This window comes from Quercus lobata, chromosome 5 (genome assembly GCF_001633185.2).
Source record: "Quercus lobata isolate SW786 chromosome 5, ValleyOak3.0 Primary Assembly, whole genome shotgun sequence".
NCBI classification, from domain to species: domain Eukaryota; kingdom Viridiplantae; phylum Streptophyta; class Magnoliopsida; order Fagales; family Fagaceae; genus Quercus; species Quercus lobata.
This window is the reverse complement of record NC_044908.1, coordinates 17,693,544-17,708,222: the sequence shown is the minus strand read 5'-3', so window position 1 is coordinate 17,708,222 and position 14,679 is coordinate 17,693,544. Positions and strand designations below refer to the sequence as shown.

The window sequence follows — 14,679 nt, the reverse complement described above, 5'->3', positions numbered from 1 at the left end:
AATTTTATTAATATATATATATATATCAAACAGAACGACAGCCAGTACAGATACACAGCTAAAACTACAAATACAAAACAGAGTCAACAGACTCAAGAATACCTCTAAGTTTGAGATTACCAAGAAACTTAAATATGCAATCACATTCCAATTTCAAATTCTTTCTAGAAACATATTATTAATAAATATGCAAGAAACAGTACATAATAAAGGAAAGGTAAATACCTGATACAAAGAATCATATGTGACCCCTCCTTAATCATGTTTAGCTACAAACATGAAAAAACAAAAGAAAAAAAAAATGCAAGCACCTGCAACAAAAGTGAAATAAAATAGAATACCATAGAAAAATCTTAGTAGAAATAACATAAAGTAATTCACAATTGGCAAATTAACAAAGCCAAATTCACAATTCACAAAAGGAACCTTCACAATTGATTGTGCTTCCATTTACTTTTGCTTCACTGTTGTTTTTTTCCTCAACACCTAAACAGATGCTCAATTTGGTTAAGTTTGTCTAATCGTGAAAATACTTTGGAAGCTTTATATCAATATTTATAAAAGATGTTGTCTCTATAGAGAATCATCCAAAATGTCACTGTTATACACACACAAACTGCTATATTAGCAATCCCTTTGCTAAAGTTTAAAGGATCAAATCTAAGCAAAGTTGAAAGCAAACATTGAATCTTTTGCTGGAGAGAAACAAAATGGAGAAGATTCTAGGAAGGATGGTAACTTGGCAAATTAGTGCCAATTACTGATGCTACCGTCAAAGATTATAAAGATCACTACTCTTGCGACATCAAAAGACTGTCTTTGTCTCTCTCTCACACTCGTTGGTAGATTTTTTTTTTTTTTTTTTTTTTTTTTTTTAACAAACAATAAGGATTTATTAACTAAGACCCAACATCAAACACCTACCATGCACTATAACTGAAATTTTGAAAACCCTAACTTTAAACTAAACAGATTAAATTTAGAATGAAAAGAAGTTGGAGAATTACCAGAAAATAAAAAGTGTCAATGTAAGACTACAAAGCAAAAAATAAAAGAATTTTGAAAATTAGAGAGAGATTCAAATAACAATGAATGAATTTGAAAGAGAGAACAGGCACTCGCAGCAATAGAAGGGGAGGCATTTGAAGGTGGGTGCGAGACTCTTTGTATTTGATAAGCTCTACCTTTGATCGCTTACTTCTTTCTCATCTGAGTTTTGGATTTTGATTTTGGGGGAAGGAGAGAGTTTTGTTTTTTGGGTTTCTGAGAAGAGAGAGCAGGACGGGTTTTAGTTTTTTAGTTTTAGAAGAGAATTGGGTTTTGTTTTGTTTGGGGTAGAATTTTTTTTAAAAATATATTTGCTGTTTTGGAAAAATATGTTTATAAGGCCTCCTCTGATTTTGCGTTTAAGTATTTTTTGGGATTTAGAAAAGTTTTTTTTTTTTTTTTGGGCTTATGATTTTTTTTTTTTTTAAATATTGTGCTGACGTGGAAAATTGTGGAAGCTTCAAAAGCTTCGGTTTTATATATATATATATATATATATAGATAAATTGTATCCAAACGGACCCATAATATAACTTTGGGCAAAACTTAGATATAGAACCTTAAATATAGTACTTTAAGTACCCCTTTTAAAATTCAGCCATCTGTCTTATTAAAATTAGTCGCTAACCCGTGCTATACACGTACGGGAACCTACCTATTTGTGAGGTAAACTAAAATAATTTTATAAAAAATTTAAAAAAACTATACGATTGCATGATTTGCTCTTATATGACTTCAATTTGTGTTACAACTTGATGAAGAAGTCATTGCTTGAACGTGCAATGACTTACAAAAAATTTTTCAAACAGCTTCTGATATTGCAAAAAAATAACTCAAAAATTCAGATATTAAAACTTCTAAAACACCAAAAAATATTAAAGAATTAGATGATTCACTGTTTTGAAATTATTGAAACAAAACAAAATATATATGACTAAATAGTAGAGAAATATAAGAGAAAGATGAGTTACATTCGAAAGAATAAATAGTAGAGAAATATAAGAGAAAGATGAGTTACATTCGAAAGAATAATTTCAATTATAGCAAGCTTTTTTATCTTGTAAAAAGAGACTAGAGAGAGTTTGGTGGTTCATGTACCAAAATTACTTTTTTTAAAAATACATGAAAAACCATAATTTTTTTTTTTTTTTTTTTAACAAAGTAGTAGAGAAAAAAATAACATAAGAAGAGCCCATACCTCTACTCGGTTTTAAGAAAAAATATTGGGGTTTAGTTTACTTTTATAGTGTTTATGATTAACCTCGCAAATTTGGAGATAAATTATCAATGTTTGAGTTTGAATTTAAGTTGTACTTGTTATAGAGAGAGTTTCACTTCTTGTTAAGTTTGAATTAAACAAAAATAATTTTATTTAAAAAAATGATAATGATAAGTTTGAGTTTAAGTTGGACTTGTTAGAGAGATAGACTTTCACTCCTTATTAAGTTTGGACTAAACAAAAAAAATTTATTTAAATAAAATGATAATTTTATTTAAATATTGTGCTGATGTAAAAAATTATGAAAGTTTCAGAAGTTTAAGTTATATATATATATATATATATATATATAAATAACTTAGCTAATGGTGTTTGCACCCTCTCTTTCTCTAATTCTGTTAACTATATCCCTCCATCATCTCACTCTCATCTCAAACTTGAAGATCTCTCCACCATCGAATCTTCATGGCTGCTATCAAGGGCGGCCACAGCAGGCCACCGTTAGCCACTCTCATGGTCTCTTTTGGGTTTGCTCTTCTCCCTGAAGTCTAGCCAAGGCCCCCAAGGCTAAAAGCCTGAAACCTATGAGCTTTGCAACCATCGAAAGCACACCAGTGATGTGGTGGCCACTGAACGTCCTCCTCCTTCTCCTCTTCTCTTTCTTTATTTGTTCTTTAGTTTTCCTTTAATTTATCTTTTCTCCTCTCCTCGTTTGATTTTATGTGGGTGTGTTTTGGTTGTTAGGACATGATGGTTTTGGTTGGATTCCAAACATGGAGTTTTTGGGTATGGTCATTTGTAGATCTGTGATTACATGAAATTATTCATTGTTCGTTCAAGTTCTCTACTTCTCTAACTATGTCCCTAGCCGTAGACAAGAAGCAACAAACCTTTAGTTGACAATGCAATGTACATAATTAAGTCAACCTTTTCAGTTTTCTAAAATCTTGATTTCTTTAAAAATTTAGAAGTCTGAGAGATTGAAAAGCTAAAGAGGTTGGGTTTTCTCACGAGTTCTCTAACATCTTGGGAAACTAAAAACAAAAGTGAAAAGAAAGAGACAAATAAACAGGCTATATTAACACCGTTAATTGAGTTATTTAGTCAGGTATGTGGCTGAATTTTAAAAGGAGTATCTAAGGTACTATATCTAAGTTTTGCCTTATAACTTTAAATACATAGGACTTACAAATATGTATCACTGCTCACAAGAAATAATTCAAATAAAAAATACTATAAATTTTACTTCAAAACATTTATAAATTGATGTGACAATTAATATGATTTGTGGACGTCAACAACCTATTAAATGCATTTTTAAATTACATTTTTTTGTGATTGGTGATATATCTTTATAAGCCTTATGTTGTAAATTTTATAATATCTCTAATATCATTCATTCAAATACTTGTTTATTATTTTCTTGAAATGTCATGACTAATCACATTCATTGCTACATTGTTTGTAAGTTTTTTGTAGTAAAATTTGTTATAACTTTAGTATTTCTTCCAAAAAAAAAAAAAACTCATGTTACAAGATAAAAAGAATGGATTTTTGTTATAAAAAAAATTATGCTATTAAAAACTAGTTAAAGTAATAACAAAAATGCCCCATTTAAATATATCTTCTTAGACCTTAAAGTTTGTTGGGATGCCATTGCTCAAAAATGATCTTGTATATATATATATATATATATATATATATATATATAAATTGACGTTTGTATACAATATATTTATGAGTTTTTTTATATAAAATTTTAATTATGAGTTATGATTGTGTCTATTATTAAATTTCAACTTGTATTTTTATATGCTTGTTTATATATGTATGTGCTTTGAATTTGTCTTAATATGTAAATATCACAGTTTGGCCTTTCAAACAAAAATTCTTAGTTTTATTTATATCTATATCCAATAAGTGTAGCTATAAACACACAAGTGCTAAAGTAACATAAGTCTTAATAAAAATAATGTTAACAATAGATTCATGTGAAAATGATGTTATTTTAATTACAACTTATTAATATCAATAATGACTTAACTTGACTTAAGAAAAAAAAAAAAAAAAAACCCTCTAATAACTTGACTAGTTTTCCTTGACTTGACTTGACTTATCTAATTGATATTTTAATGCTTGAGTTCATATTACATGACAACTCAAATTACTCCATTTTCTACCATTAAATTCAATTAACTTAATAAATCTGGACTTACTGAATTTTATCTTCTATAATAAGATTTATTTGTTTGTTTGTTTTTATTTACTTATTTTTGAATTTGATAGTTGAAGAATGGGAGGGTGATTTTTTTTTTTTTTTGAAAGATAGTTTCTACTTTTAATATGCTCTTGATAATTGCTATTTATCATCAAATCAAGATACTAATTGACAAAAAATTTTATTAGGTAAACTAAATGGAACCCAAGAAAGAAAATTCAAACTTGAATATTTCCATTAAAAATGTTAAAAAGTGATGTATGAATTGCATAACTTTGACAAAAAAACTATCATAACATGATTTATTGATGTTAATTTATTGTCAATATCATATCTATATTATATTATGGCCCACCGACAAAAACTTCAGGCCCACCGACAAAAATCACACAGATACGATTTACACACTTTTCATGACATATTTTTAATCATTTTTATCAATTCACACAAACCCTCAAATTCGTAACCAAGAGCTAGTGGAATTATGTTACTGTATGAATTGGATTTCTGTCTTTGGAAACTTTTTTTTTTTTCTTTTTTCATTCTTTCTTTTCTTGGGCAGCTTACTTTTAAAAGTAATGTCCCTTTTAAAGTTTTAAAAAACTAAAAAAAAAAAAAAAAAAATCTTTTCAATAAATAGGGTTTTAATGGAAAATATTTAGAAAAAAAATTCAATAAATTGTATCTAAATATTAGGTTTTAATGACTAGAATTTTTGTTTTTTACTTGTAATAATCTTCTACTTATAATTTTGTTGTGAAAATATTGTAAACGTAACATTTTTCTTATTTGAATAAAGGACTTAGAATCAATTTTTATTTTGAAAGAAAAATAAAAGGAAAAAAAAATTACCGTTGTTTGACTTGATAGTAAAAAATAATTATAATTAAGGATGGCTAAAACCCAGTCATATGGGTATTTAACTCGACCTGACCCAAATCTGATCCATTAAAAAAAATAAAATGGCAGCATCAGAAGAAAATTAAAACGTGGCACTCCCACCTCCTTAATAATTTATTAATAAACCCATATAAACATAATATATTAATAACTACCTACCCCACTACATCAGCAGCCTTCGTTTTCTTCTACATTTTCACATCTCTGTCTCCATCTTCTCAGGGCCGGCTCAATGAATTTGGGGACCTTAGGTGAAATTTTTAAATGGGGCCTTTTATTATATTTAATTATAAATTCATATATATTTTTTAATTAGAATTTATTTTTCTTGCTTTTTGAGAGGCAAAATTACTAATTAAATTTTTGCATTCAAGTTTCGCTAACATTTTCTTTTCAATTGGTAATATGGCTAATCCACTTAATCTTTATTGTGACATAGTTGATCTTAAATAGGATTTTATTAATTTTAATTTTGAAAAACTTATTTATGCAGAAGCAACTCTAACAGGTATAGTTAATAATATTCTGAAAGCAATACATGTATTTGGAAAAGATTCTAGCCTCTTTATATAATTTAGTACATTAATTTGAGAGTTTTCATTTATTTGCAAAATTTCTTTTTAAACTTTTAGTTCTGATAATAAATCTAAGCCATCAATATCGGAATAAGTTTCATGTGTGAGAAAATATTCAAGATTAAGACAGTTTTTTTTCAAACTATACAATTTTTTGATAGGATATTATATAATATTATATAATATATTATTACTATTTGGGGGCCTCTTTATCAGTGGGGGCCTTAGGCTATTGCCTAAGTGGCCTATAGCTTCAGCCGGCCTTGCATCTTCTGCAAATTTATTAATCCTCTAGCATCAATGGCAAAGCTCAAGGGGAATCTAACTTTGAAAAATATATCTTTACCCATCCCTCTCTTTTTTTTTTTTTTTTGAGAATCATACCCATCCCTCTCTTTTGTGTGCAAAGTGCAAACATGCAGTGGGCTTGGATTTATTTATTTATTATTATTATTATTATTTTATAGAATGAATGATGGTTATTTACTTATATATTAGCTTTGTAAAATCTTTGTATGAGTATCCACGGACAAGACTTTCGGATAGTTACCAGGTACGGTTGTCCTGACCCAAACCCGGGTCATGACCATCTCTAGATTCATATAAAAGGAATATCATAGATTAAAAAAAAGAAGAAGTTATATTTAATAAATTGGGTAAACTTAGTCAGGGTAAGTTCTTTTTAACCAATGAAATGAAATTCATCAAAACCATATGTGTGGATATATAGAGGCAACCCCGTTCCATACATTATGTAAGCCTTTGCTTAGCTCTCTTTACTTCCTTCTTTGTAATAAGAACATACAGCAACCTAAGCAAACAGTGACTCAAAAACAAATATGCAGGAAGAAGTAGCAATAATAGTTGGATCAGGCCCCTCTGGGCTTGCCACAGCTGCTAGCCTAAGCCAGCAATCAATCCCATACATAATTCTTGAGAGAGAAGACTGTATTGCTTCTATATGGAAGAAATATTCCTATGATCGTCTTCACCTCCACCTTGCAAAGCAATTTTGTGAACTCCCTCACATGTCATTCCCTGCCTCTTATCCCACCTTTGTGCCCAGAAAGATGTTCATACAGTACTTAGATGACTATGTCTCCCATTTCAACATTAGTCCTATGTTCCAAAGAACCGTGGAGTCTGCTGAGTACAATGAAGTTTCCAAGAGATGGATTGTTAAGGCTAGGAATGCAAGTTCAGGTGAGGTTGAGAAATATAGTGCAAAGTTTTTAGTGGTGGCCACTGGGGAAACAACCAACCCTTATACCCCAGAGGTTGAAGGGTTAAACACTTTCCCTGGTGAGGTTCTTCATTCTACTCAGTATAAGTCAGGGAAGGAGTTCAAAAACAAGAATGTTTTGGTTGTTGGGTCTGGGAATTCTGGAGTGGAAATTGCTCTAGACCTTGCAAATCATGGTGCCAAAACTTCCATTATTTTTCGAAGCCCGGTATGAAATTAACCACATCTAACTTAGATTTAATTTTTCTTACATGGATCATTGTTATTAGTACAAAATTTAATATATCTATGCATCATGGTTACAATTACATATTATTGGATTATATACACAGGCTCATTTTCTCACAAGGGAGATGGTGTACTTGGGCTTAACCATGTTGAAGTATTTTCCCGTTAGCTTGGTGGATTTCTTGATGGTCATGCTTAGCAAACTGGTTTATGGGGACCTGACCAAGTATGGGATTGGAAGGCCTACAGAGGGTCCAATTTCTATGAAGCTTAAGTACGGCAAGTATCCACTTTTTGATGTTGGTACATATAAAAAGATCAAGTCAGGAGAAATTCAGGTAAGAATTTTGAGTGAGGGAATGGTTCCTGTACTTAAAAAAGTAAAATTAATTCTTTGGAATTGTTTGTGGTATCAGAGCTAAATTTGATCTACGCTAATTAAAACTATAAGTTGGATTAGTTTTTACTTGTTCTGTAAGTACACGGATATGCAATGAGTTCAAGTTAGAGGATTTTCAGTAGATCCAATCTAATGGCATCTTGTCATTGTCTGTGAAATTAAATCTTACGTCAATTCACTACAAAAAAAAGGTTCTATGGCCACGTTTTTAAAACGCAGCTATATGTCAAAAAAGAAGTTTGCCAAAAAATAAAATACGGAGGTCCTTAGGCCGCGTTTTTTGCTCAAAAAAACGCGGCCTAAGAACCCGTCTATGGCCCCGCTTAAGAAACGCGGCCTAAGAACTCGTCTATGGCCCCGTTTTTATGAAACGCGGCTTCAGTCTATCTTGGGCCGCGTTTTTTATAGCCACGGCTTAAAAAACGCGGCCCAAGGCCCCCGCGTTTTGTAGTGATTCCTCAAAACTCTCATTGTAAGAAAAGAAATAATAACTTTATATGTTAGGTGGTTGAATGAAAAGGATACTACAATTTTTTTTTTGGGGCCAATTACTTTTCTAACTTGTGTTGGGGCCAATTGTGTTCTAGTCTAATGGATACCATTCCACAATTACTTTTCTAACTTGTTCATGACAGCAAATAATTGATTACAATGATTTTCTTAAGAGCAATACTATATACAAAAAAAATAAAAAATAAAAAATGATAATATTTTTTTCAATAGTTGAGTTAGGAAGTTTATAGTGATCTAATATTGACATCACTTTTTTTTTTATCTACTACTGACAATCTGTCATATTAGCAGGTGTCAAATTTTTTGTGTCATTAGAATATGGACCTTCTCTTTTTTTAAATGGTAAAGTTTAGAAGAGCAATGGAAATCTGATACAATACACTTTACTCTATCTTTTAAGCTCCTGTTTGTCCTTTTTCATATGCCTTTATTATTATTATTATTATTTTTTTTTTTTTTTTTTTGGGTGATGAGAAAAACATGCTTGTTTATTTGATTGATTTACTTACGCAGGTTTTGCCAGCAGAAATAATGAAAGTTCAAGGCAACGACTTACTATTCAAGAATGATAAGTTACATCCATTTGACACCATTATTTTTTGTACTGGATTTAAGAGGTCGACAAACTTGTGGCTTAAGGTATTTGATAGAGTAGTCTTAGTGTTTGTCCTTTATTTTATTTTGAGATTTTTTTAAATATAATATTTTTTTCTAATTTATCATCTACTTTTATTTGCAAGGTAATATCCTAATTTTTACTTGTTTTAACTCAGTTTAAATTAAAGTGTAGTTTTGAAAGCTTACACCTATTTATTTGAAAGAAATTACATAAATGATATTTCTTAAAATTTGAATTTTCTAAACATCAACAAGTACATGGAACTAGAAAATATCCTACCGTAATAGTAGGTGATGAAGTGGTCCAATTTTGTCTAGGAAAAAGAAATAATTAAAAATATTTTAGTGAAGGAAATAAATTCTCCAATCTTTTTAAAGTATTGACTTGAATTACACTTTTGGCCTCTAAAGATTTCAAAATTTTCATTTTGGCCATTCATGTTTGATTAATTTTTTTGTTTGGCTCTTTACCTTTCAAAATTTTCATTTCTATGAAGAGTCAAATAGAAAATTGAATCAAACATGAAGGACTAAACTAAAAATTGAATTAAGCATGAATGGTTAAAATGAAAATTTTGAAATATAAATGGATATGAAAAGAAAATCAAACATGAAGAGTTAAAATGAAAATTTTGAAACATAAATAGTCAAAATAAAAATAACTCCAAACTTTAAAAGTCAAAATTATACTTTGATCTATACTCTTTATTGTGCTTTTGGTAGGAGGATTGACTACTAAGGACTTAGGATAATCATCAATCAAAAGTTTTTAACTCTAATGCAAATGTAAATATAAACATAAATTGGGGTTTAATTGGTATGGCAAATTAGGAGCTAACTCAATTATTTAAGATTTGGTGGATCTATTTTACTGGTAAGGAGGACCATTAGGCAAGTGTGACATGGTCCTTCTGGAGGAGTGAATAATTTCTCATTTGGTAGGGTGTAAAATGTGGTTTAATTTGGTTTATTAGTTTATTTTTCTTGTTAGGTACAACTTTTAGAGTTTCTTCCCCCACCCATTGTCATGCCCAAAACCCGATTACCCGGATTTGTGACCATGACCGGCATGCTAATATCAAGCCTAAACCTGATATTAGCAAGAACCAACTTAACTTTTACAAAACTTTTGCAAAAGCTTCTCTTTTTCATTTCAGAATAATTTTCTTGTTTCTTTACTTCTTGATATCATTTTTCACTTGATAGTCAGAGCATCTATACTGTACTTAAAGTATAACATAATCCACCAATCATTTAATTCCACACTTTCACATAATGCATCTCTTAATACTTTAAGGTACACAACTTTCTTTAGATCCTAAAATACACAATACAACAAAACTAAACATCAAATTGCTAATTCAGGATCTATGCATATAAAACTAAAACCAGCTCCTTCCCAAAACTCGACTAAGGCTCTCTCTGCTCCAAAATAAACCTGCTAACTGAAAGAGTGGAAGGGGTGAGCTACACAGCTCAGTAAAGGTAAGATATATGAGAATTCAATAAGGATGCATGTAAATCAGATCATTTCGTTCTATGAATATTTGAACAGGAGAACATCTTTTCATGCATAGTATTTTATACTATTCATAATAGCTTATACGCTCTTCATAGAAAATAATTGTTGTCCTTTTCTTATTAGGTTAACATTACCAAACCTTTTGGATTAAATTTCTTTCATTTTCTACAAAGTCACCACATATATTCTCATTACAAAATAATCATTTTAACGTAAATCAATTATTTGACAACTTTGTATTAAACTAGAAACATCTTGACCCAATAAGAAAACCTTTCTTTATAAACCTCTTCTCATAGAATACTATAACTTTCATGATCAGAAAACTTAACGTTTCATAAAAACAGATATCTGATACTTTTAAACATAAACTTGTACTTTTATCAGAAACTTTACTTTTATAGCATAACAGAACTTCAGAAACTTTTATCTTTAATGAACAACTTTTCTTTTCATTAGAAACTTCTTCTTGCCATGAGAGCTTTCACTTTTCACAATGCATTTAAACAAAATAATTCTCTCATGATTAATAACACAACATAGCTGTTCATAACATATTGGTTAGTCCATGTCTGATAAGCTGTATAGAGAAGGCCTCATCACATTTGGAAAACCTCATGTGCATGATATTGTCCCCTTTGAGAGGCCTGATGGCACATCTCCTCCAGGTTTTGTTCCTCCCCGCCGTCCGTACACATTGGGGAGAAGGCCTTAGTCAGATTAGAGTTACGGGCAACCCCATTTCCTCTACTTTAAATGGCCTAGAGTTACGGGCAGCCCCATTTCCTCTACTTTAAATGGCCAAACAGATAACATATTTCCATGGAAAGCCAATAATTAACCCCTACTAGCCGAGTTCAGATTACCAGAGGACATAACCCGAAAACATTTCATATTTTACATCATACTGAAATTTCTTCTTTTGCATAACATTTCATAATCATAGCACTTCCATTCTTTTCATTAAACATCATGTTCGTGAAATCAATAATAGCATCAATATGCTTAAATCATATACATAAGTTTTTCGAAAGCTCACGAACATATCTTTGTTAGAATAATGATTACATGCCATATCTCTAATCAAAAACATTTTAATGCATAATATACTTTAAAATAACCTCATGACTTACCAAACGCCCATATAACTTATCCCTTACCTGAAAGCAGAGGAACCGAGAGCCTAAAGTCGAAGGAGCTTAGACTTGGATACTGGTAACACCTAAACCATAAATCGAAACTTATTACTATCCATAATTTCCTTGTCATAGACTTCACAATCAACTCAAAGCCTATTTCTTAGAATTAAGGAAATCCTAATCCCACCTCAACGAGGTTCCCACAAACAAAGATACATTCATCAACAACAAGTACAAAATCCTAGAGAAACCAACATTCTTATATTGATCCCATATCTCTAAAAGAGCCAACTTTGTTTCAAAAGGTGCTTTAAGGTCAGGGCAATAATGCATGCATAAATATAAAATCTTTTGAGCATGATCATGTAACTATATACATTCATATGATAGCATACAACACGTCGGGCAAAACAGCTTCATACATACAATCGTCTCATGGTTTAGAACCCCTTCCTTTGAGTAATAAGCCTCAAAACAAGTTATACAAAATTAATCTATGATCGAGACATACCAAAAGACAAGCATATTAAATTATAGCTCAAAACATTCACCCTAACTTGATAATTAAATCCACAAAGTTAGACATGTCCCTCACTATTCACTGTTCTATTCCAGCAGCATAGGCTCCATTTGTAAAATACAAACGGGCTGCTCAAACACATCCAATTGTCATGAAATTTTACAGAACTACTCCCCTGTATGTCCAGTATATACTATAAAAATTTCGGAGTCAAAGAATAAACCCATGATTTACTAAAAATCACGCAAGACAGCATACTCAAATCTGTCCTGTCAGAAATTCATGCAACTTATAAATTAAACCATTATTTATATATTAATCCAAATGCTGTGAGACCAATTCAATAACAACCATAAGTGTCTTAGGTTTCATAGGAATTATCCCTAGCATCCAAATTCACTATATACAATTTAATGCATAATTTAACATACACAAACACAGAATCTGTCACAGTGACAGCTTTGCAACGTTTTTCCCGTAAATTCACAAACAATTACCAAAGAATGGTATTTTCATATGGGGATTTTTATACACTCATAAGACATGTTATAAAACACTTACATACAGTCATTTAACCATTTAGGGCAAAATAAACACAACCAAAAATCCCAGCAGCAGCATCAAAAATACTCATCCTAAATTTTTCTTACTTCCTTAATCATATAAAATCATTAATTAGTAAAAACCCTAATCTACCTTCCACAAACCATCAACACAGCTCAAAGCTTCTTAAAATAGCATATATATATATATAGACTTACATGAAAGGGTTTCTTTTCCTAGTGGCTGGACCAGAAAATATGAGAGGTAGAGAACTTGGGAGAGTTGAAAGAAGCTTCCTTCTTGTTGCTGGACTTTCTGTCTGAGGCAGCCAGCAAAATGAGCTAAGGGGAAGACTTTTGGGTGGGCTTTTGTCTTTCTTTTGGTGTGTGAACCGGTGGACTTGAGAGGAAGACTCAAGGGAGCTTCCTAGCACTTTCCTTGGGAGAAAAGAGTGTAAAGTGGGTGAGAGAATTCTGATTTGTGTACCCGTGGAAGTGGAGAGCAAGAGAGTTTATGGAATATCTTAGAGCTTGAGAAAGTCAAAGAAAAGAAATAGGGATAGAAGAATAAGAGATTAACCTCTTGGTGTAGTCAAGAAGTCAAGCAAAATATCTTGGGCAAAATATCTTGGGTGACATACGTATATTGCTAAGGAAAAGGGAGGATAACTCATCTTTTCAACTTTCTTGCATTCACACTTACCTTTCTACCAAAGTAATTTCTTGCATTCACACTCACACTTTTCTACAAAAATAATATCACTTTGCATATACATATATATATATATATATATATATATCTCATAACTTAACCACTTAATATAGTTTTGCACATACTAAGTATATATTTATAATACAAATAGTCATTTCAATTATTTATAATCTTTACAATTCTCATTTAATGACATTATAAAATAATATGCTTATTAAATACTCTTCAATTATTTTTTGTAAGTAAGTGGCTTAAAAATAATAATTAACCACTTAAACACATAGTTTAATTATAAAAAAATTGGGTCGGGGTGTTACACACCCCCCCCCCCCCCCAGCTATATCTAATATTATATTCAATTTCACTTATTAACATGAACCTCACAAGAATTCCACTTTTAAAAATTACACTAAAAAAATTTAAGTTGTACCAAATAGCTACCATACTAGAACTATTCTTTTAAAAAAATAGTTCTCAATTAACTATTTTATTGTTATGAGTAGGGGGATGAGTATCTTTTGAACGAGGATGGACTTCCAAAACCTACTTATCCTAACCATTGGAAGGGAAAGAATTGCTTATACTGTGTTGGACTATCTAGAAGAGGGTTCTATGGAGCTAGCGCTGATGCCCAAAATATAGCCAATGATATCAAGTCCACTGTGTAATGTCTCAAAAAATATGAGAGAGAGAGAGGCTATTGTTGAGATATAATCTTGTTTTATTTGTTGCTTTGGTGAAGCATGAGTATTATGAGAACTAGTCACAGACCAATATAATTATTTTGTAATATAGTATAATGTATAATTTATTCTCTAAAAATTATTGAAAGTCAATTGTTTTTCTTAAAAATTGAACTATTTTTAAAAGTATTATTCATTTCGGTTTTATTATTTTGGGGTTTTTTTTTAATAACTAAATCATGAAATCAATGAAGAATTAAAAACCAAAAACAATGTCTATACATATCTATACTATATATAATAATAATGGAAGTTTTGAAAATAAAAAAAAAAAAAAATCTTTCTTCTCTTAAAGTTCCTTAGAAATGTCTTTGGCCACTTAAGAAACTTTCATTATCAAACTCTCATGTATCTAGGTCAATGATCCTAAACCCTGTAAGAACCAAATTCGACATTTAGCTTTTATCAAAATTAGATAAAAATTAAACCCCTAATCATGTTTTGAGATTTTCTATTTTCTCGTGACCAAACTTTTGAGGTAGATTTTTTATTATCTATTGGACTGCAAGATCAAATTATTATGTACTGCACATAATAAGA

At 30.5% G+C, this 14,679-nt stretch overlaps 1 protein-coding gene across 1 annotated transcript; it reads left to right on the top strand.

Annotated features, from left to right (window-relative positions):
• The first annotated feature begins 6,740 nt into the window (after window positions 1-6,740).
• LOC115993085 (probable indole-3-pyruvate monooxygenase YUCCA10) lies at window positions 6,741-14,132 on the top strand. The gene is made up of 4 exons (XM_031117366.1): window positions 6,741-7,410; window positions 7,535-7,768; window positions 8,857-8,982; window positions 13,900-14,132. The coding sequence occupies exons 1-4, from the start codon at window positions 6,799-6,801 to the stop codon at window positions 14,062-14,064; spliced, it is 1,137 nt and encodes a 378-aa protein (XP_030973226.1). The 5' UTR covers window positions 6,741-6,798; the 3' UTR covers window positions 14,065-14,132.
• Window positions 14,133-14,679: the final 547 nt, after the last annotated feature.

What these genes read in the sequence shown, in the direction of transcription:
- LOC115993085 (XM_031117366.1), top strand. Translation starts at nt 6,799, where the DNA reads ATGCAGGAAGAAGTAGCAATAATAGTTGGATCAGGCCCCTCTGGGCTT. An exon ending in CCATTATTTTTCGAAGCCCG is followed by an intron (nt 7,411 to 7,534) that starts GTATGAAATTAA and finishes TTATATACACAG; the next exon opens with GCTCATTTTCTCACAAGGGA. An exon ending in CGACAAACTTGTGGCTTAAG is followed by an intron (nt 8,983 to 13,899) that starts GTATTTGATAGA and finishes TGTTATGAGTAG; the next exon opens with GGGGATGAGTATCTTTTGAA.